Below are 22,340 nucleotides of genomic sequence, written 5' to 3' on the forward strand. Positions count from 1 at the left end.
TGGAAAACGCTCTCATACTTTTTTAGTAAGGAAAGTTTGTATGAGGGCCATATTCTAAATCCAAATCATCATACATTGTAAATAGTACTAGTAAAGCTGGTTAGTATTAACATGGATAGTGATTTGTATCCGCACAATATCCCTAAAACAAGGACAATCCATCAGACTCCAGGACAGGATGTGTTATCATGAGAACACTGGAACATCTGCAGGCTGCATCATTTGGTTGAGATTGCAAGGAAGTTTGCCGTGTGGTCTTTTATTTGTTGCTCAGTATTTTCAGACACCATGTACTTATTTCAAATATGAGTTTATCGAGAACTTTCTTTTTTGCATTACAGGAGGTATATCATGAAAAACATGTTCAGAAATTCTGGAAAGAAGCTAAGAAAGTCATTAAGAACCTAAAAGTAGTAGGGCCTGAAGAAAAGATGACTCAAGCAGAAGCAAGAAATATGGGAATGTAATATGATTTGATTACCTTCTGTCATATGAATGCAGCAGACCATTCTTGTAGCAGTGTTGAACCTGTTGTTCTGTAGCACAAAAGGCATTGATCATGATCTGTGAACATTACAACTAAAAACATGCAAAACCTGGCAACATAGATCTAAATGTTAGGTCTGACTACCATAATCATTAAGGGCCAATTCTCATTTTCAGGAAGAGTTGAAGGAGGGTAGTGATGGCAATGATTATCTGAGTGCACAGCTTGCTTAAATAGTACTATTCTTTAAAATTAAATCTGATTACAGCCCATTAAAATAGTGTTCTGGATGGAAATGTTCTTTTAATGCCAAATGCTGTTACATATAAACTATATTCCCTCATATGTAGTAGAGTTAAATGACCGTTTCCCATGACAAGAAACATTGAAGGCTTACCAAAAAGAACAAGAGATTCACTAGTCAATCTGAGATAATGGACATAGTACTCAAATATTTTAACAGCAGAATTAACGGTGGTGACATGCAGAATATACAGCAAAATGTGACATCAAACTGGTTATAGCACTTAGTGCAGTTTTTGTAATACTCCTCTTTGCACGTGTATAATTATAACACTATAATTTACATGTTAGCTGCCCATTCATTGTAATGATGGTATAATGCAGCTGTATCTGGAAACCTTTTTACACCACAATCTTGCTTTGTAACACTGTCATTACTGGCTGTAATGTAATAGTAGTAGAATCACGCTAGACTGCAATTCAGCATGATTATCTACTTTGCCAAATCAATTAAAATGAATCTCTTCTAGACTAAGAGAGATTTATACTGTCCTGGGCCAGTGCACATTTTACAGGAAGAAATAGAACATTCCTTAGATATTATGTAAAAGGAAAGGGAAAGAAATGGAGAGCAGTTATCTCCAACACAGAACACAGGACACAGAAGGTTTACTTACATGTCATTACCCAGTTACACATACATACGTATACTACAATTTGTACGTGTGTGTGTGTGTGTGTGTGTGTGTGTGTGTGTATATATATATATGTATATATATATATATATGCGTGTGTGTATATATATATATAGATATATATATAGATATATATATCTATATATAGATATATATATATATCTCACCACTTTCAAAAAGTCGCAGTTTTATAAATGAAACTGTGCTTTAGGCATCATGCACATGACTATTTCCGTTTTTTCTAACCGCAAAACATGGATCCTAGTGGCATCTGTGTGCTGTGTTTTTTGTTTTTTTTTGTGGACCCATACACTAGAATGGGTGAATACGGACAAGACTAGGACCTGTTGTTATATAGCTGGCAAAATGGACACACAGATCTGCAAAAAAAAATAGATGTGTGCATGGCCCAATAAAAATGAATAGTTCAGTGTTCTATCCGCAAAAACAACGGATAGGACACTGAAGAAAACAACGGTCGTGTGCATGAGCCTTCAATCCTACACACAAATGGTGGGCAAACAACTTTGCGTAGTAACACACTGTATAATGTAAGATTCTTCCCTTTTGACCATATCTGATGGGTTCCTGTTATGGCATTATTCCCTTTTCAGGACCTTAAGACACAAGTTGTATGTATTATATGACTTCATTAGAAAACCAATGTTTGATGCATATGTCAGCTTGACTTGTTCAAACCTCTTACAATATGGATTCTAGATGCCCGGACAGTGTAGGAGTAAGTAGTGTGCGAGCCTACAGTAGGTTCTCAACCTGAGGTAGTACATGCCATATCTCTAGGGCGGACTTCCATTGTCCTTATGCTAATAATAAGCTGCACAATTTATGGTCATAGCCTTGGGGGTATTTTAATGTAATCTATTTGAGTCGGTGGTATTTGAGATACTATGTTTAGTATTTATTTTTACTAACACTTCTTTGCTGGCAATGCACACTTAAAGGCTATGTGCATCTATGTGCAAACCTAGTTGTTGTTGTTGTTGTTGTTGTTGTTGTTTTTTGCTCCAAAAAACCTAAAATAAAAAAATAAAGAAACTTTGTATATAGTCTTGAATAAGAATATCCTTACATTTGACCATAAACAAACCCTGTGTGTAGTCCGACTCTGCAGTCAAGTATTGGTCCCTGCCTGAGCACTGTAAAGCTATCTTTGGTAAGGGTAAGTCAGTATTATAGCATTGAGAAGTGAAGGACAGAGAGAGCAAACCTCCTCGCAGGGCACACATATAGCTCTGAACTTGTGGCTTAACAAGCACACGTTAGAGAAAGTCGATCATAATAAAAGTAATATAGACGTCAGCAAACTTGAACCTCTTGAGCTACTGTACACAGATGCTTACCTTTAAAAAAATAAAAATAAAAAAAAAGTCGCCACAAAGGAAAGCATAGAAGCACCGAAGGAAGCTATTAAAATGGTTAGTTACCTATTGAGATGACGAAGAGCTGTAATTTAGCATTGTTCAATTCTAAATTCTAAAATTGTTGTTTTTTTTTATTTCTTTTTTTTAAAATATATATAATTAGGGAAATCTGCCGTCGGGATAAACAATGCGACTATTACTTTAGTTTGGATGTTGATGTGGCGGTGACAAATCCAAAGACTTTAAAGTTTCTGATTGAACAAAACAGGTTGGTAATTTCTCACAATTCATTCACTGTATGCAAAAATGTGTAATTGCAAGAAGTCTGAAACAAACTATAACTGGAATGATTGAAGCTCACAGACGTCTTTCAACAGGTGCTTAATGATGCTTTTTTTTTTTTAGGTGCACATTAAATAAACTTCCAGATTTCATAGAGCGAAACTTGAAAGAAAATCATCGCTAACTTAGTCCGAGAGAATGCTTTGTTAAATTAAATATTTGAAGGAACATTACACAGCAGTAAATTGAATGTACTCTACAAAAAACACATTATAATTTAATAGGTTTTCTAATATAGTGTTAGGATCATTTTCAACAATGCTTCTCAAGCTGTAAGGCGATCCTCACTAGTACCCCCCCTCCCAGGTTGGGGGTATGGCGCACATGGGGAGGCCGGTTTTATAAAAGTGATCATGATCTCTGGTTTGGCAAAACATTTATTCCTAATTTAAATGCTCCACTGGGTTCCGGAGAGAAATGAAAGGTAAATTGAGCAATCTATTTAATTTTGGCATGGACATCCAACCACTGTTGGTGAGGCCCAGGCAATTTTCTGACTGGTAAGGCCCTAGTAGAAAAAGTTTGAAGTACTGATTTAGACTTTTATAATTTTATCGCTAACCTACAGTACTGTACATAGGTGAGATCGGTAACTAACTTGTCTAATGCCATGTACTTTATTCTAGTCTAGTCCTTACATAGTCTACAATCACATTCTATACTTCTATACAGACTATAAATGTATGCATGTATTTTTTTTGCCTTCTCCTAGGAAAATAATTTCCCCTCTTGTGACACGACATGGAAAATTGTGGTCAAACTTTTGGGGTGCATTGAGTCCTGATGGCTACTATGCAAGATCAGAGGATTATATAGATATTGTTCAAGGCAACAGAGTGTAAGTAAATATGGAACCACAGTTATGGACAACACTTGAAGAACTGTATACTGATAGACCAGGGGTACTCAACTATTTTTAGCAAAGGTTAATTTACCTGGGTTTGCCGTCAGGTGAAGGTCTGAGCTGAACGCTAACAGGAACACTATATTCATAAGGGTCAGATTTTCCATAGGCCGTTCTGACCCGTGGATCTGCGACAGAAATCTGAGGCTTAACTGGTGCAGTGCCCCTTATAGAGAGTTCCACACAGTACCCCTTTTAGATAGTGCCACAGTACCCCCTGTAGTTATTACCAGAAAATGCCTCTTTTAGATGGTACCCTACAGTTCCTCCTCTAGATAGTGCCACACATGCCCCCTTGTAGAGTCTCCCCCCAAACAAAAAAAAAACAAAAACGTATACTCACCTAGCTTAGTTTTCATGACAAACAGCGCTCCACAGCCTCCTCAGCCATGTTTGGCCTGCAGCCTATGAGACCCCGAGAGGGGACCCTTGCGTAGGACGGCGCAATCCATTATGCGAGGAACGCAGATACCAATTGAATGTGTCAGTCACCCTGAGATCCGCCCAGGGACGCTAGTGGTCTGGACAACTGCGATCCGCGGTCCAGATTTCGGATCATCAGTTGAGAACCCTTGTTATAGACTATATAGTAAAATCTGTAGAGCGTAAGCAGAGAGACATGCAAATTAGGTTTCTTAAATCTATAATAAGTTGTACCTTTTTCTGTCTAGTATTCAAATAACTAAGGTTGAATATCAAAAGCCCAGCTGACCCGACCCCCCCAGTGGGAGCATGAGTTTCTAAGCTACCGTGGGCATACTCCTTAATGAAATGTCCAAATGACCATTCTTTTAAAGGCGTTGTTGAAACTACCCCTTTTTAAATTAATGCTGGTGTGATGATGAGCTCATCGACGTGCCTGGCCAGACATTTCCCCTCCTGCAGCTGCTGGAGGAGAGGTCTAGTATTGCACTCTGCCATGAAAATAAATGACAATCCATGTAATGCATGATCATTCTGGGTCCACCAGAGCAGCTCATAGTGGGGGAATCCCTAATAAGGCATATGGACAGGGATTATCTTCATGAAACAAACCCTTTATTAGATGAGACGAACGTTATCCTAGCCATAATAGATTAATAATAGCCTAGTATGAATCTAAGGCTGGATTCAAATGAGCATGTTCGGTCCGTAAAGGACCGAACGTATTTCAGCCGCAAGTCCCAGACCAAATACACTGCAGGGAGCCGGGCTCCTAGCATCCTAGTTAACTCGACGCTAGGAGTCCCTGCCTCGCTGTGGGGCAACTGTCCTGTACTGCAATCCTGTTTTCAGTACGGGGCAGTAGTTCCACGGAGAGGCAGGGACTCCTAGCGTCGTACATAACTATGATTCTTGGAGCCCGGCTCCCTGCACTGTGTTCGGTCCGGGACTTGCGGCCGAAATACGTTCCGTCCTTTACGGACCGAACATGCTCATGTGAATCCAGCCTAAATGTACAACAGAATAATCAATGGCTAAATTATAATATAAAGTATTTTCTTACTAATCTTAATTTGTAGTGGCGTATGGAACATTCCATATATGGCCAATGTGTACCTGGTTAAAGGACAAACCCTTCGGTCAGAGTTAAAGGAGCGAAACCATTTCATCATGGATAGATTGGATCCTGATATGGCATTATGTAGAAATGCTAGGGAAATGGTAAGGTTGTGTCAGGTTTGCTACAATAATTTTTATTTTGTTATATATTTGTGTGTTTCATTCCTTACCATAACCACTATTCTCAAGTACTAGCCAATTTTTACAAACAGACTAAATTTGCCCAAACATCTGTGGTTTGCACCGGCATGACACGCTACTGGGAAATTCTACACACATTCCTTGTACCAACAGCAAATTAGTCTCTTGAGTAAACTACACTGAAAGTAGAATAACAGAACAGAAAGATAATCTATAGATTTAACATAAAACAGCTGTAGACTTCCTAAACAAAATGTGACTAGTAAAATTGTATCAATGTGCTTATGTAGTTACTCAAACACCTATAAAATAGTTATTAGGGCTTTAATGTAAAGTGTGTGTATATAGTTTATAAAAATGTATATTAGTATATAGAATATTTGTATTAAAATGCTTTGGTCCATAAATTTTAAGTGTAATAATGTTCTTTATATATTTTACAAAACATTTTGAACTTTTATACAATATGTGATGTTTACAAAAAGAGAAGTAATTTATTGTTGGGTCCCTAGCTTTTGATGGACATTTTATCTCTGAAACTACATTATTATACAGCAAAAGTTGGCAAGTATTTCACTGTTGAACCATTTTATGTATGTGGTTTCTAACTGTCTGCTCATAACTCCTACTATTGTCAGCTCTTTTCATCCATCTTCACTCTTACGCTAACAGCTTGGATACACTATGCAAAGCCCGTGGTCAAGTAAATATTTTTTTTGTCTTCCCCATTCTTTCTGGAATGCATTCATGTTTTTTCTCCAAAACATTTGGCCTGAGCAGCCGGTCAGCAGGCATGGCGAGCCATGTTGTATGTCAGACATAAGCTTTGCTTTATGCTGCATGGTGTCCATCATATCCCATCCAGCTCTTCAACCTTCATTATAAGCTGTTATTTTTGAATCTGTGTTTTCATGTCTCCACAGTCAATCTAAGCAAAATGTAAAGAGCGGATAAACAAGTCCACTTACTTGATGCTTCTTCATTTTAGAGTTTACAAAGAGAGAAAAACTCCCCATCCTCGGAAACTTTCCATATGTTCAGACCCCCAAAGGTTTTTTCTTTTCTTTTTTTTTTCTTCTACTAAGACTCATACTTTCTATCTTTATCAATTACAGAAAAAACACTCCCTTTATTTCATGTGAATTTTTGAATTCTATTTGTTATTTTGAATCCACATGGACATTTTTGCACCATATCTAATTTTCTTGATACTTTTCTAACATAGTTTTATATTATTCTAAAAAAACAAACAACAACTCCAGGACCATTAGAAATGCGATAAAGGAGGTGCATCCCTAAATATATCTTTCAGTCTAGAGCTCGGGATCATGATGTTGCAAAGGGGAACAGAAACTGTCAGCTCTCTGGGCAATAGACTGGAGAATGCATGACATGAAAACCCACTTGCATGTGCAGGAAAAGGTTTACACCATGGCATCCCTCGATCAGTTAAAATGTTGACATAGGGGGAAGACTGAGAGGAATCTGAGCCCCCAGTCAGTAAATGTTAGGGGCCCTTTCCCAACCACTTTAGCCATGATACACTTGGTTTGGGTTAATAAATCTGATTAATTTCTTCTTTTTAGTTTGTGCTAACGGACTATTGGGCTGTGGGGCTGCTTTGGCTGTGAGCCATTGGGCACTGCCCCAATACCGAAATCGTGTCTCTGCCACTAGTCAACCATACCATAGCTCAGGGAAAAAATGTTGTGGATGTATAATAATAATATGATCTATATAATATATATATATATCTATATCTTGACCAAAGATATTTTTTATTCTCAAACCAGAAACAAATCAAATATATACTACAATATATAGTTAAATTATGCCCAGTTACATCCTTTGTCTTATGCGTCGAGTCTATGAAGAATGAATTACATGTTTACATTACAATTTGGAGAAAAGTAAAGCACAATAATACTTCAAATTTCTTATGTGGGAAGCACAGATGCCAGCGTACAAGGATATATCTTGCCAAATTGAAACTTTGCAAGCTATGTAATTTTCCCTCTGCAGTCTTCCTGACTGTTTACTTTGAAATTTAAGTAAACTGATCATTTTCATTGGCCATAAAACTCTCATCTGTTTAGTGTAAAGGAAAACATATATTTTTTTTAAACATTATCTGTTACATTGATGATTTTTGAATGGGCTTTCTGGTAGAATCCAAATACTTTCTTTTCTTTTCATGGTTAATGCTTTTATGAACTGTACTCCCTTTTTTCCCAGATTGTAAAAAAAGAATTTATAAATTTACTAAATTATAATAATTTAAAATAAACACAAACATTGAGTCCATAACAAATGCTTTTGGTCTGGGATAAAAATGGACTAAACAGTGTTTTTTTTTTAACTTTCTAACTAGAAGTTAATAACCGTATTTTGGCTCCCGACAGACATTATTAACTTTTCTAATCAACCTCCATTATATTAGCAAATCCATTACTCCATAAAATACTTAGAAACCTCAGTCGAGACTATGAGTAGATCCAGGTCAAAGCAATTTGTAAAATTTTTCTTCCCTTTCACGTTCAGGCTTTTCATCACTTGGATTATTTTTAAATGGTTCATTTAAATTGAGCCCATTTCAAGTTTTCACCATTGTGAATATATTTTCTCCGTATCTGATTACATAATCATATTTTTTTTTGCATGAGGACGTTTTCTCAGCTTTAATAGTCTCCTCAAAATGATTCCTTCACCAAAGCTCCTGCTACATGTTCCTGCTGATCTGACATGTATCCTAATATATCTTGTAATTATTTGCTTTAGGGTGTTTTCATGTACATTACAAACCAGCATGAATTTGGAAGACTTCTTTCAACAGCAAATTACAATACAAGTCACTATAACAATGATCTCTGGCAAATATTTGAAAATCCTGTGGTATGTATTTTAAAAAAGTTCCATTTATGGCTGAGCAATAATGTTTAAAACTATTTGAATTAACCTTTTAAAATTGTTGAAAATGTGAAGTAAAATGCACCTTATGTTGAGGAGTGTCAAGTTAGTCTATTTTTGCTTTTTATTAGATTCAGGGCCTGGACGAGGGCGAGTCAGAGTATACTAGGGAGTCATTGAGGGACAGGGCACAATTTTAAGGGGAATGTGTTGCTAGAAATTTTTTTTTTTTTTAGTTTAACTATTATTTAAGTGAATACACATTGTTTTATTTTTTAAAATTTTTTCACAAGTCAGGAAATATTATAAATTAGATTCTAATTTATAACATTTCCATGTGCTGGTCACTAGAGGGAGCAGTTCCCAAAATTGCAGCATGGTCAATGTAGTAAAGCAACCTCATTGCTTTATGCTGTAAATTTGGGGTAGACACACTCACTCTAGTGTCCTCACACAATCCCCCCTCCCTTATTCTGGCTAGTGCCAGGAGAAGGAGGGGTTTGAATCATCAAACCTCCTACACTGTGTGCCGCCATTTTCTGAGCGACTGCACAGTGTAGGAGGATTAGATACAGTGCTCAGCAGACAGTATAACACAAACATACACGAACATAATAAACACATCACATACATGAACATAACTTACCTGCTCCTGCCGCCTCCACTCCTATTCCTTGCGCCTTCGCTTCCTTGAACATATGGCCGGAAGCCGCAGCCGGAAGTAGTCATCTTACTCTCTCGCAGCGGCTTCCGGTCCACATGAAAATGGCGCCGGATTTCGCTCTGCTAACGAGCTTCGTTTTGGTCTGTGTGGGAGCGGCGCATGCACCGTTCCCACACAGACGGCGTATGCTGCAGTGAATAAAACAGCTCCCGATAACATTCTCTATGGCCATGTATGTGCCGTGTTCCATCTCTGTATGTGTCGTTAATCGACACATACAGAGATGAAAAAAAAAATGGCAGCCCCCATAGAGAAGTAAAAGAAAGAAAAAAGTACAACACAAGCACACAAATAAATAAAATGTATGTTCATATCATACTAAAAGCAATAAGATAAAAAAAAATAAAAAATTCATGACACCTTCCCTTTAAGGAATACAAAAAATAATGCTTTGCCTTTAGATTTCTCTTTGAGCTGACTGATTTTCCATCTGACTGCTATCATGCAAATTCAGGGACCGAAGTTAGGGTGTCTTTTGAAATCCCTGCCTTGGGCATCAAGGGAGTGTGTCCTATCCCTGGTGAGGCCCCCAAAAAATAAATATTGACTGATACATGCATATACATCTGTATGAAAGATACTATCCCTGTTCTTAATTTACACTGCACAATATGACCATAGTTTGCTCTGTTTGTGAATAATAAAAAATAAATAAAACTCTATATATATATTTTATACAAATATTTTTCAATCACATTATTTACAAGCCTTTTTGTCTTATTTTTATCTATGCTTTTAGGACTGGAAGCTTAAGTATATTGATGCCAATTACTCCAAGATTTTTACTGAAAACTTTGTTGAACAGGTAATTTCCTATTGAAGCATTTATCCATTAAAAATAATAGGCTTATGCTATATCATACGCTAAATCTATTTTGTCATATGTTTAGTAAGCAGTTATGAAATAATCCTTTAAAACGGCAAGTGTATTATTCTTTGGCACTGTGTAATAGAGGGATTTATAACACTATATTACCATTCTAATAATCTTTTATAGACCTTACTAAGAATTCAAGACTATTGCCAACAGGATTGGAGTTCTCGTTCTATTTATCATTCACAATGAACACATGTAACAGGGCTGAATTTGTCATTGTGTGCTTTTAATCTGCATTCTGTTCATTGATGTGATAACTTAGTAGGTTTAAATGCAGTCAATGGATATATGTATATTTCAATTCCTTATGCTAAAAATCAAACTTGCCTCCAGTATATGTAAAGATCTTTTGTTTTGAAAGATGAGCTGTAGAAAAATTACTATAATGCTAGCACTTGTATCTAGTACATTGGTAAGTACACTTGTTTGTATAAAGTAAAATAAAAAGCATTGCAGATAATTTCAGTTTTAACCCCTTCACGCCGCAGCCCTTTTTCAGATTTTAATTTTCGTTTTTTCCTCCCCACCTTCCAAAAGCCATAACGTCTTTATTTTTGCGTCTATATAGTCCTATGAGGGCTTGATTTTTGCGAGACGAGTTGTAGTTTTTTGTAGCAACATATATTTTGCCTTATAATGTGCTAGGAAACGGTAAAAAAATTATTTGTGGGGTAAAAAATGGAAAAAACAGCGATTCCTCCATGTTTTTTTGCGCGCCGTTTTTATGGAATTCACTGTGCAATTAAAACAACATATTAAGTTTATTCTGTGGGTCAATACAATTACGGCGATACCAAATTATATATAGTTTTTTTCTATATTTTACTACTTTTACAAGTAAAAACCTAAGTGTAAAAAAGAAAATTTATTTTGTGTCACCAAGAGTCATAACTTTTTTATTTTTTCGTCGATTAAGTGGTATGAGGGCTTATTTTTTGCGGGATAAGCTGTAGTTTTTAATAATACCAGTTTGATGTACATGCGACGGTTTGATCACTTTTTATTTCATTTTTTTTGTGGGAGATTAGGTGACCAAAAAATAGATTCTGGCGTTTACTATGTATTTCTTTTATGGCGTTCCCCGTGCGGGTTAAATAATGATATATTGTAATAGTTCAGACTTTTACCCGATGCGGCGATACCAATTATGTTTATTTTTTTTTTTTACTATACTCTAGGGGGGAAATGGGAGAAGGGGGGTTTATTGAACTTTTAATTTATTTTTTTGTTTTGTTTTTTTTACACCAAAAAAAAACTTTAACTAATTTTTACTTTTTTTATTAGTCCCCCTAGGGGACTTCAACCAGCGATCGTTATATCGCTTGCACAATATACTGCAATACTAATGTATTGCAGTACATCGTGATTCTGACAGGCATCTATTAAGCTCTGCCGGAGGCAGCACAAAGATGGCAGACCTGGGGGACTTCATTAGGCCCACAGTCAGTCATAGCAATCATCGCCCCCCCGATTGTGTTGCGGGGGGTTCGATTTCGCTTTTTAACGATTTAAATGCTGCGGTCGCTCTTGACCGCAGCATTTAACGAGTCAAACGAGCGGGATCGCGCTTGAGTGCAATGCCGCCTGTTACTCTTAAGTATCAGCTGTAACAAACAGCCGACACCCGCATCGTATGGAGCGAGTTCACTCCGTGAGCCCGTTCCATACTTCCCCTACCCGACTTTGGCGTATGGATACGTCAAATGTGGGGAAGGGGTTAAAGAATTAGTGAAATGGTCTATTACTGTGCAGCACGTGGTTACTGAAATTATTGCTTTGCCTTTAAAGACCATCTGTCACCTGTCCCATATAGAATGGCCTGTTGAAGAGAAGATACTCTGTGATTTTGATTTTATTCTTTTACAATTTTTAGTCCAAGTTTGAAGCAGCCATCGCGTAAGCCTTTGGCCTTTAGGGAATGCAAAGTGACTAAGTGCATACTGTGCATGGAATCCTTTGCAGGTGCGCACACTATCTCCCCTTCAGTAGGGCATCTTCTAAAAAAAAAAAGTCTGCCAGGTGACAGATGTCCTATGACAACATTTTCCAAAAATTAATTCAACAATGTCCCTATATTTGACCATAAGCACATGGGAGGAGTCCTCATTTTAATATTGTTCAGTTACTTACTCTGTTTTGCCTTTTACAGCCCTGCCCAGATGTGTTCTGGTTTCCAGTTTTCTCGGAGCAAGCTTGTGATGAAATTGTAGAGGAGATGGAGCACTATGGACAGTGGTCCGGGTCCAGACACAGTGTAATAATTTCTATATTACATCTGCTTTCTGTCAAATCTCTTCCGATCTATTAATAGATGCTTGTTGATTAAATTATACAAGTTTGTGAATATTCTTTTATCCATTTTTAATTAGGATATACGTATTTCTGGCGGATATGAAAACGTTCCAACAGATGACATTCACATGAGGCAGATTGAGATGGAAAAAGAATGGCTTCACTTCATTAGAGAATATATTGCTCCAATAACACTGAAAGTTTTTGCTGGCTACTATACAAAAGTAAGGTGGTGTTTTATAATGTATAGCAAACTTTACAAATTTCAATAAATGTGTTTTTTTTTCTGATTTGGCTTTCTAATACTTACATGTAGTTAGTTCCATGTCTGTCCAGATTCACATTTCTCATAGTTGCCTAATAGAGTATTTTCTTTGCAAGATATGCAAGATAAATTAAAACGCTGCAGATTTTAAAATCCGCACCGCTAATAAATTTAGGTGTGAAAAATTTCTGCAACGTTTAGATGAGATTACTTGTGATCTTATTTACTTTGCTGGTACTGTATTATGTAATACGCAACATATGCAGTGGCCCTAGGGAGCAGTGTCATTCAGAAAATTTCAATAAAGTGGTGCTGTGCAGGAGAAAAAATAATGAATGGGCCAATGTATTTTACTTATGCTGTGAACCCTTCGATCTAGGGATTGATCGCCGATCAGTAAGTTGTTATATATTATAACAAGATACCACAAAATGCCCCTTAAAGTGGCATTTAACTTCAGCATAAATCCTCATTAGACTGAGCATCTGAAACCTCACTGCTTCCTATAATAAGATCTTTCATTTTTTACTTTGTGTGTAAACTACTTATTCTTTTGAATTGATGATAACCCTTATACACTTTTTTACACACACTTTTTTCTTTTTATACCCCCATAATTCACCCTCCCGCTTTGTCCTGGGGTTAAACCCATCCCTGTTGACCAGTTCTTTATCAGAAATATTTAATAGCATTCTTTCTTGCTTGTAATTGAACTAGAATAATAGATCAGTCTCATGTTGTGAAAATAAGTTTTAATAAAATTTGATCTCCCGAAAAGACTTCTCTAACAATCTCCTGAGAACGTTCATTCCCCAGCCCTCTCCTGGGCCCCCGAAGGTAGAATTTGTGGTCTGTGGCTGAGGACTCAACAGTGTTAGTTTTTGCGTTCTTATATCAGCTATACTGATCTTTAGGAATACATCTAGTACTGAGAGCTGCAAACACTATGCAGCAGTGTAAACAAACACTTCAGCTGCGGTAAAAGAGATCTACTTTTGAGGACCAAATTTTAATCTGTTTAGTTGTTCAGTGTAATGGGGTGATATGCTTGAAAGTGAAATTTGCAGACATAAGATCACAGAAACATCCATTATAACATACAAATATAATAAACAAATGCACAATTCCATCTGCTAAAAGTGGATTTGTTAAAATGCTGAATACATGACGTTTATTTTACAGTGTGCATGTTTTAAATATTCCAGTGTAAGATCATCTTCAGTCCTTTAAAAATAAAGCAGTGGTGCCTTTTTAAGAGATTCATGTGTACAAAATAAATTGCAATCTATGGTTTCAACAAAAATACAGATCAGTCGAAACCAACTTTCTGAATTTTGTAAAGTACATTCAGACACCATTAGGGCATGGCCAGACGTGGCGGAATTGCTCTGGAATTCCGCTGCGGAAATCCGCAGCGGACCCATTTCTCCATTGCCTTCCACAGCTTTTTAGTAGGGTTCATTTACACGTTGCGGACAATTCCGCTGCGGAGCATAGCCTGCGGTGCGGAATTTGGTGTCCGCAGCATACATGGTTGTTGCGGATGTGTGGTGGACTGGTTGCGGACTCATTGCAGAATTTCTCCATTGACTTCAATGGAGAGTCAAAATTCCGCAATCAAGTCTGCAGATGTTATGTAGATGTTATGTGTGCTGCGGAGTGTATTGGTTTTACTACCATGACATTTCTTCATTCTGGCTGGACCTATGTATTTCTAGGTCTACAGCCAGACTGAGGAAGTCAATGGGGCTCCCGTAATTACGGGTGGCTACGTGTGTGCACCCATAATTAGGGATGACTACGTGTGTGCACCCGTAATTATGGGGGCGTTGCTAGGCGACGTCAGTAAATAGTCACTGTCGAGGGTGCTGAAAGAGTTAAGCGATCGGCAGTAACTGTTTCAGCACCCTGGACAGTGACTACCGATCACAATATACATCAACCTGTAAAAAAAATAGAAGTTCATACTTACCGAGAACTCCCTGCTTCTTCCTCCAGTCCGGCTTCCCAGGATGACGTTTCAGTCTAAGTGACGGCTGCAGCCAATCACAGGCTGCAGCGGTCACATGGACTGCCGCGTCATCCAGGTAGGTCGGGCTGGATGCCGAAAGAGGGACGCGTCACCAAGACAACGGCCGGGTAAGTATGAAATTATTTTACTTTCACTAGGGAAAGTGCTTTCCCTTCTCTCTATCCTGCAGTGCCTGCACTGATAGAGAGAAGGGAAGTACTTCACCTGAATCCGCAACGGCTAATCCGCATCAATTTAATGCCCATTTTGGGCAGAGCCGCAACAGAATCTGCAACGCAGATTCTGGGCGGCATTGATGCGGACAGTAGCGGAAGAATTCCGCCATGTCTGGGCATGCCCTAAAAGTAAAGCTCTGATCTAAAATCGGTCTGCCTGGAAAATTATATTCGAAACAAAAATGTAAGCGAGAAGATGGCTGAATACATCCTATAAATACATATATACATATATCATGTCAGTAACTCCATAATTTAGCAGTAGTTATTTACTAAAATTAATGTTTTAACTATATTAGAGCATAAAATGTAGGTCATGAGTTCTATATAAAAAATAGCAGTGATTACCTCGATTTCTACTCTAGTCAATACATTCAGACATAACCAGTACATTTTCCCAATATAAGTATATAGTAGATTACAATGTATTTGGAAAGTCTTCAGACCCTTTACATTTTTTCACATTTTATGTTGATGTCTTGTGCTAAAATAAAAATTCACGTTTTTTCCCCGTCATTCTACACTCAATACCCCATAATGGCAATGAAAATAGAATAAGAAAAGGTACAATGCACACCAGAAGTCGTTATCCAAAGATAGATTTTTAATATTAGTAATTATGCCAATATAAGTGTAACGTTTTGGTCATGTCTCTTTGGATAACGACTTCTGGTGTGCATTGTACCTTTTCTTATACTATACGGGTTGGGCCCCTACGCATGCACCCATACGAAGACCTAGTCCGGCCTGAACACCTTCAAAAGTAAAAATAGAATGTTATTAATCTTTGCAAACTTATTGAAAAAGAAAAACGAAAATATTACATTGACTGGGCCACTCCATGACATTAACAGAGTTGTCCCTAAACCACTCCTGTGTTGTCTTGGCTATGCGCTTATGGTCATTGTCTTGCCGGAGGGTGAACATTCGGCACATTCTGAGATCTAGAGCACTCTGGATCAGGTTTTCATTAAGAATATCTCTGTACTTTGGTCATAGTTGAGAGAAAGATGAATGGAGCCTCCCTGTCCCAGCCACTGAAAAACAATGCCACAGCATGATGCTGCCACCACCATGCTTCACTGTAGGGATGGTATTGGGCAGGTGATGAGCAATGCCTGGTTTCCTCCAGACCTGATGCGTAGATCTAAGGCCAAAAAAAGTTTGGTCAAACTTTCATCAGACCAAAGAATCTTGTTTCTCACAGTCTGGGAGTCGTCCTTTTAGGTGCTTTTTTTTTTTTTTTGCATACTCCAGGTGGGCTTTCATGTGTTTTTTTTTATTTTTTTTACTGAGGCGAGGCTTCTTTCTGGCCACTTTGCCATAAAGACTAGATTGGTGGAGTGCTGCATTGATGGTTTCCCCCATCTGCACACAGCATCTTTGGAGCTCAGCAAGAGTGACCATTGGTTTCTTGGTCACATCTCTTACCAAGGCTTTCTCCACTGATTTCCTAGAGCTGGCCATCCCACCAAACTAAGTAGAGTCCTGAGTGTTCCAAACTTCTTTCATTTAAAAATGATCGAGGCCGCTGTGCTCTTGGGAACGTTCAGTGCAGCAGAATTTTTTTTAGTACTCTTCTCCAGATCTTTGCCTCCACACAATCCTGTCTCTGAACTCTAAATGCAGTACTTTTCTCTTCATGGTTGGTTTTTGCTCTGATATGCATTGTCAGCTGTTAGACCTTATATAGACAGGAGTGTCTTTCCAAATCATGTAAAATAAAATGAATTTACCACAGGTGGACTGCAATCAAGGTGTAGAAACATTTAAAACATGATCTAGAGAAATGGGAGGCCCCCAGAGCTAAATTTCAAGAAATTTCTAATTCTGTTTTCATTTTGTGAATATGATATTCTTTTATTTTAGTAAAAGGCTTCAACATAAAATGTGAAAAAAGTGAAAGGGTCTGAAGACTTTCCAAATGCACTGTATATGTATGTGGGTATATATATATATATATATATATATATATATATGTGGGTTTATATATAGATATATATATATATGTGTGTATATATATGTGTGTGTTTATATATATATATATGTGTGTGTGTGTGTGTGTGTGTGTATGTATATATATATATATATATATATATATACATATACATATAAAGTATTCTGTTTAATATTAGCCCTTTCTAATTAAAGGGGTTGTCTGCTTTTGTACATTTTTTTTGGGCCCCCTGAGAATAAGCTGATTGCAAGGAGTTCTGCTGCTGAGGCACCTCAAAGATCAGCTATAATCTGTGGGAGAACCTGTTAGCAAGTTTTTCATTTCTCTGCAGCTCCACCACAAGGGACATGAAGCATTACACAGTTCTTATTGAAATTAATGGGCTGTCCATGTAATACGTGAACATACTCCAGCGCAAGAGACACTCTTTGTAGCGGCTCTCTCCCTTCACGAATAGATGAAGATTTTGAATGAGAACCGTTCTCTAATAACTCAGAATTCCCTAATCGTGTGTTTTGAAAATGGGCTTTATAAACCAGATAACTCTTATTTTGACTCATTTTTATGTATTCTTTTTTTAGGGCCATGCATTGCTCAATTTTGTTGTGAAATATACTCCTGAACGACAGTCTTACTTGAGACCTCACCATGATGCTTCAACATTCACAATCAACATCGCTCTCAACAAAAAGGATGCAGACTTTCAGGTAAGTTTTTCCTCAATAATAATACAATGATAATACATATCAAATAAGTTCCATGGAAAATACTGCCATTTCTTTTATATATAAATTTTATTGGAGGCTTTAATTTCCAAAAACTTTTTATTGAAGTTTTGTTTTCATTTTATAAAATGATCTAAATTACTGGTTCCATTGTCATAAAGAACTGTATTTATCAGTCGGATGCCAACAGTTTGATGACCCTTCCGCTTTAAATGTGATCTTGTAAATCAAGAAGCTGTTGTGTAGCCCTAGACAAAAACATCCACTCATATTTACGAATTCTGCTTCTCTCTGTCTTTTTGCAGGGTGGAGGATGTAGATTTGCCAGGTATAACTGCACTGTTGATTCACCCAGGAAAGGCTGGAGCTTTATGCACCCAGGTCGACTAACACACTTGCATGAAGGACTTCCTGTTACCAATGGCACCAGATATATTGCAGTCTCCTTTATTGATCCATAAATTTAGTTGACTCTTTGACCTACTGGCAAACCTTTGGCCTTTTTTTATGATATATTTTTTTATTTATAGAAGGGTCTTTTTCAGATCAGAGGATTTACTACTGTTTTAATAAAATATAAAATAAAAAAATGGTGTTAAAATGCCAGCAAAATATGCAATGCTTCATTCATCGTAGAGTAAACCCAAGTCATTGATTGTATTTGTTTCCATAAATAAAGTGGGCCTTTAGTACTAGCGGTGGCGACACTCTCAGTTTTGAATAGATTCAATATTTTTGTAAAAATTGTGATAAGATATCTCAGATCTTCGTGGTTTTCCTAATTTTCTAGCAAATTATTTGACAAAGTAACGCATATACAGGCCTCCTGGTGTTATAGGCTTGCAAACTAGAAAAGAGGCTTGCTCCACAGATATAACCACTCCTTGATCAGACAATTTATGCTTATATTTACCAGAACCACATTTTATTTTTATTTTTTTTAATTCCATTTTTCCAGGTCTGTAAAGTTTAATATTCCCCTGCAGTTGCAGCAATAAATTAAGTTGTAATAGAGCATTAATAAGATGCCAAATCATGTCAGAATTTATCTAGAACACTCTTTGTGTTCCTTTTTATAACGAAAGGGACCTTTTCCATTAGGGGCTTTACTAAATATCGGATCCTATAAGATAGGGGCCCATGTGGGGATGCCTTTTTATCATTTTATGATCAGTGTGCAGTTTGGACATATTAGGGGAATAAATCTGCTACAGATATATATAGATTTATGAAACTATGACTCTCAAGAAGCCCTGACCAAGCTTTTTTTTATATTGTATTTGGAGTTACACATTAACAAAATGTAGAAGCAGAAATCTATTTTAAACTGAATATTTCCACGGTTGAGTGTATGACTGTATAGAATTTATTGATCCAATCTGCAGTAATCCATTGATCGACAAATGCCTGAAAGGGAATGTCCACCTTTTGAATATCATTTTCTTTATCTAGATAAATACAAAAATCTGTGCGGATTAATTTCTTAATACATCTTTAGAGCGGTCAGAACTTTGTTTTCTGATGCAGAGCTCCAAGTTCCCTGAATGTACCGATTTAAAATCAAATGTGGCAAATTTACTATTTAATATGCAAAAGAATTCTGGATCAAAACCAACTAAACCCAGAGGTGGCATAAGGAAGAGATAAATGTCTAGCAAGATGCACCAAATTTATCGTACAGCGTTCACCACTGTGATAAATTTGGTGCATCTTCTGACTTCCCGGTCTACACTGTCTAAATCTTAGACCGCATTAGTAAATCTGACCCAATTGTTCTGGCTGCCTGCAAATGCATACTCTCATACATTAAACTCAATAATAAGGCCTCAATCACAAGATCATATTTTTGTGGCCGCAGTTTATCCACATTTTTGGAGATAAATTGCAGACCATTCTTTTCTATGGCCCCATGCACACGACCGGGATTTACATAGATCGGTGTGGGGGCTGCAAATCCGGACCGCAAAAACTCAGGACAAGTAATTTTACAGTCCGAATTTGCGGATTCCCCAATACTGGTGAATTGTCGTGGATCCGTCCTTATGGATGACACATAGATGCACAACAAGGGTTTTTGCTCTCCGACAGACCGCAATGGACCCGTGGTTTTGCGGACCGAAAAAAAACAATATGGTGTTGGGCAGGTGGTCTTAATCTATATGCAGTAAGCTCTTCTAACCCCTCTAGTGGCAGCTGCAAGCACATGGAACTTTGGGAGCATTTATCAAACAATCTGGGGACATTTTTTGGCGCAGAAATGTCACAATTTGCGCAACTATTTTGCAACTATTTTTTATGCAGTTTACTCCATGCCGTGCAATGCCCCATGAGTACCGTACACAGGTCCTAATCAAATTAGTAGGACACATGCATGATACTCTCTAAAACTTGGAGGAATGCTAAAAATCTATTTCCGACTATGCAGAGATTTAGAGCTTTGAATCCGCTGAGAATCTCGGACCTTAAAGCGACATGATGGTAAAAAGTGTCGATTCACTTTTTTAAATATTATTTTTTTTCCTATAAATTATGCAGTCTGTTGTGTTTTTTATTTTTTGAGACTTGATTGTCATAACTATGGCCACAAAAATTAAAAGAGCAGAAAGTTCTTGGCAAGAAGATGTCAAAGCAGATTCTTATTATGACACTTTCTAAATAGGCATGTTTTTATAGGTAGACAATAGCAATTTTTAAATTAACACTTTATCTAAAAAAAACTTGTCCATAAACCCTTGTACCACATATGCCAAGACAAAGTTTTCTTATCTCTTTTTCTTTAGAATCCGTTAAATACATATAAATAAAACACAGTTATCAACCGATTTAAAAAAAATAAAAAATAATACATTCTAAAGCCCAAATAAGAGTTGACAATACCTGTTGAAATCTTTCCTATGCTTCCAGTAGACAAATGTTTTAATGCTATACAAAAGTCAGAGTACAAAACATACAAACAAAAGATATTGGTAAGTTTTTTTCAAAATTCAATACAGTATTATTTCAGACACTCTTCGTAATAAAGTGCTGGTCTTGAAGTTAAACCCTTTTCAGATGGAAGCCAGCCAGTGATCAACTGATCGCCAGGGGAAACTGTGGCCAGCCAAACAAATTAATGACTAACCATTTAATGCATGGATTGGTCTATGTCCACTAGAATGAGAGGTGTTTTTTTTTTTGTTTGTTGTTTTTAAGCGGCTCTCCACTCTGGCTAATAGTGTGCTATCCCGACTTGGGGATGCTTTTATGACATACATATATCCCCAACATGGAGTATGGAAAAGAGGTTGTCCTGACAAATTTAAGGGCTTATTTAGACGAACGTGTAATACGTCCATGCAACGCGCATGATTTTCACGCGCCTCGCACTGACCTATGTTAGTCTATGGGGCCGTGCAGACTGTCCGTGAATTTCACACAGCGTGTGTCCGCTGCGTAAAACTCACGACATGTCCTATATTTGTGCGTTGTTCGCGCATCACGCACCCAATGAAGTCACTCATACGCGTCTGACACACGGAGCTGTTAAGTACCTTTTGCGCGCGCAAAACGCTGCATTTTTTGGCGCGCGCAAAACGCAGACGCTTGTGTAAATCCGGCCTAAGACAGTTACGAGGTGTAGTGACTTTTTGAAATTGATAGGCTTAACAATGGACATTTCTGGATGTTTTATAGACATTATCTCTATTAATGTGCTTTATTACAAATGAGTTGTCTTTTATTCTAGGCTAGGGCTACACGGTTGACATTGTTACAGTGAGGTCATGTGTTATAATATTTTCCTTTTAAGTTTCATACAAAATCCAGCAATGGGTTTATAGCTTCCTCTATGAACGCATACTGTTACAGTGAGGGAGTAATCTAGTCCACTGCAGTGTGGTCTGACTGAAACGACTAATAAACCAAAACAAAAATGTCAGGTATCCACCACTGATGCTCAGTGCTGAATGGTGCTTTTTGTCCGTAGATTAAATGTGACACTTTGCAAATTCTATTTTTTTGCATTTTTGAACCACAGTGCCTTTTCTCAACTTTCGTCTGGGAAGGATATCACTGCTGGAAATGCAGCAAACTTTTCAGCTGACATTTTTTTTTACATTGTAAGAATGGCAATCCGGTTATAGAAATGCTTGTATATTTTAAAGATGTACTGTGTGTAACTAAATGAGTTTTATGAAATCAAGTTTACTTGAATTGTATGTGAAGAGTCTGTTTAATTGGCATTTTTGTCAGTCAATGTGATCTCTTACAGAAGAAAAGTTTCAAAAAAATGTTGTTATTGATACAATTTGTTTTATATTTGCTGTACCTGAAGAGAACAACCTTTTAAAGTATTAGTGATGTCAAACGTGTGTGATGAATAAATGTTAATTTAAAACGTAACGATGTTTATTTTGCATTGTTATTCATTGATATTTATATATTTTACCAACTCCAATTGATGTTGATTAGTAACTTTTGGAAGTTTTCATTAAAAGGGATGGTCCACTTTAGATAGCTCCTTTTTGTTAGGATTTCTCAAAGATAAGCTGATCACAAGATGCCTTTCTACTGTGACCCTCCGTGATCATCTGCAATTGGCAGGAGAATCTGGCACTCTGTTCAATTCTCCT

The 22,340-nt window shown here is 37.2% G+C and overlaps 1 protein-coding gene across 1 annotated transcript in view; it reads left to right on the top strand.

The window, feature by feature from the left end:
• Positions 1-22,081, top strand: part of PLOD2 (procollagen-lysine,2-oxoglutarate 5-dioxygenase 2) — a 107,082-nt gene extending 85,001 nt beyond the window's left edge. Inside the window, exons 10-20 of the mRNA XM_075861456.1 lie at positions 342-463; positions 2,971-3,075; positions 3,862-3,987; positions 5,556-5,697; positions 6,725-6,787; positions 8,515-8,628; positions 10,107-10,172; positions 12,394-12,498; positions 12,614-12,760; positions 17,587-17,712; positions 18,036-22,081. Coding sequence (XP_075717571.1) covers positions 342-463; positions 2,971-3,075; positions 3,862-3,987; positions 5,556-5,697; positions 6,725-6,787; positions 8,515-8,628; positions 10,107-10,172; positions 12,394-12,498; positions 12,614-12,760; positions 17,587-17,712; positions 18,036-18,191 — 1,272 coding nt within the window. The 3' untranslated portion in view covers positions 18,192-22,081. The remainder of the gene's footprint in view (positions 1-341; positions 464-2,970; positions 3,076-3,861; positions 3,988-5,555; positions 5,698-6,724; positions 6,788-8,514; positions 8,629-10,106; positions 10,173-12,393; positions 12,499-12,613; positions 12,761-17,586; positions 17,713-18,035) is intronic.
• The last annotated feature ends 259 nt before the right edge of the window (positions 22,082-22,340 follow it).

The sequence above is a fragment of the Rhinoderma darwinii genome, chromosome 4 (genome assembly GCF_050947455.1).
Source record: "Rhinoderma darwinii isolate aRhiDar2 chromosome 4, aRhiDar2.hap1, whole genome shotgun sequence".
Taxonomy (NCBI): Eukaryota; Metazoa; Chordata; class Amphibia; order Anura; family Rhinodermatidae; genus Rhinoderma; species Rhinoderma darwinii.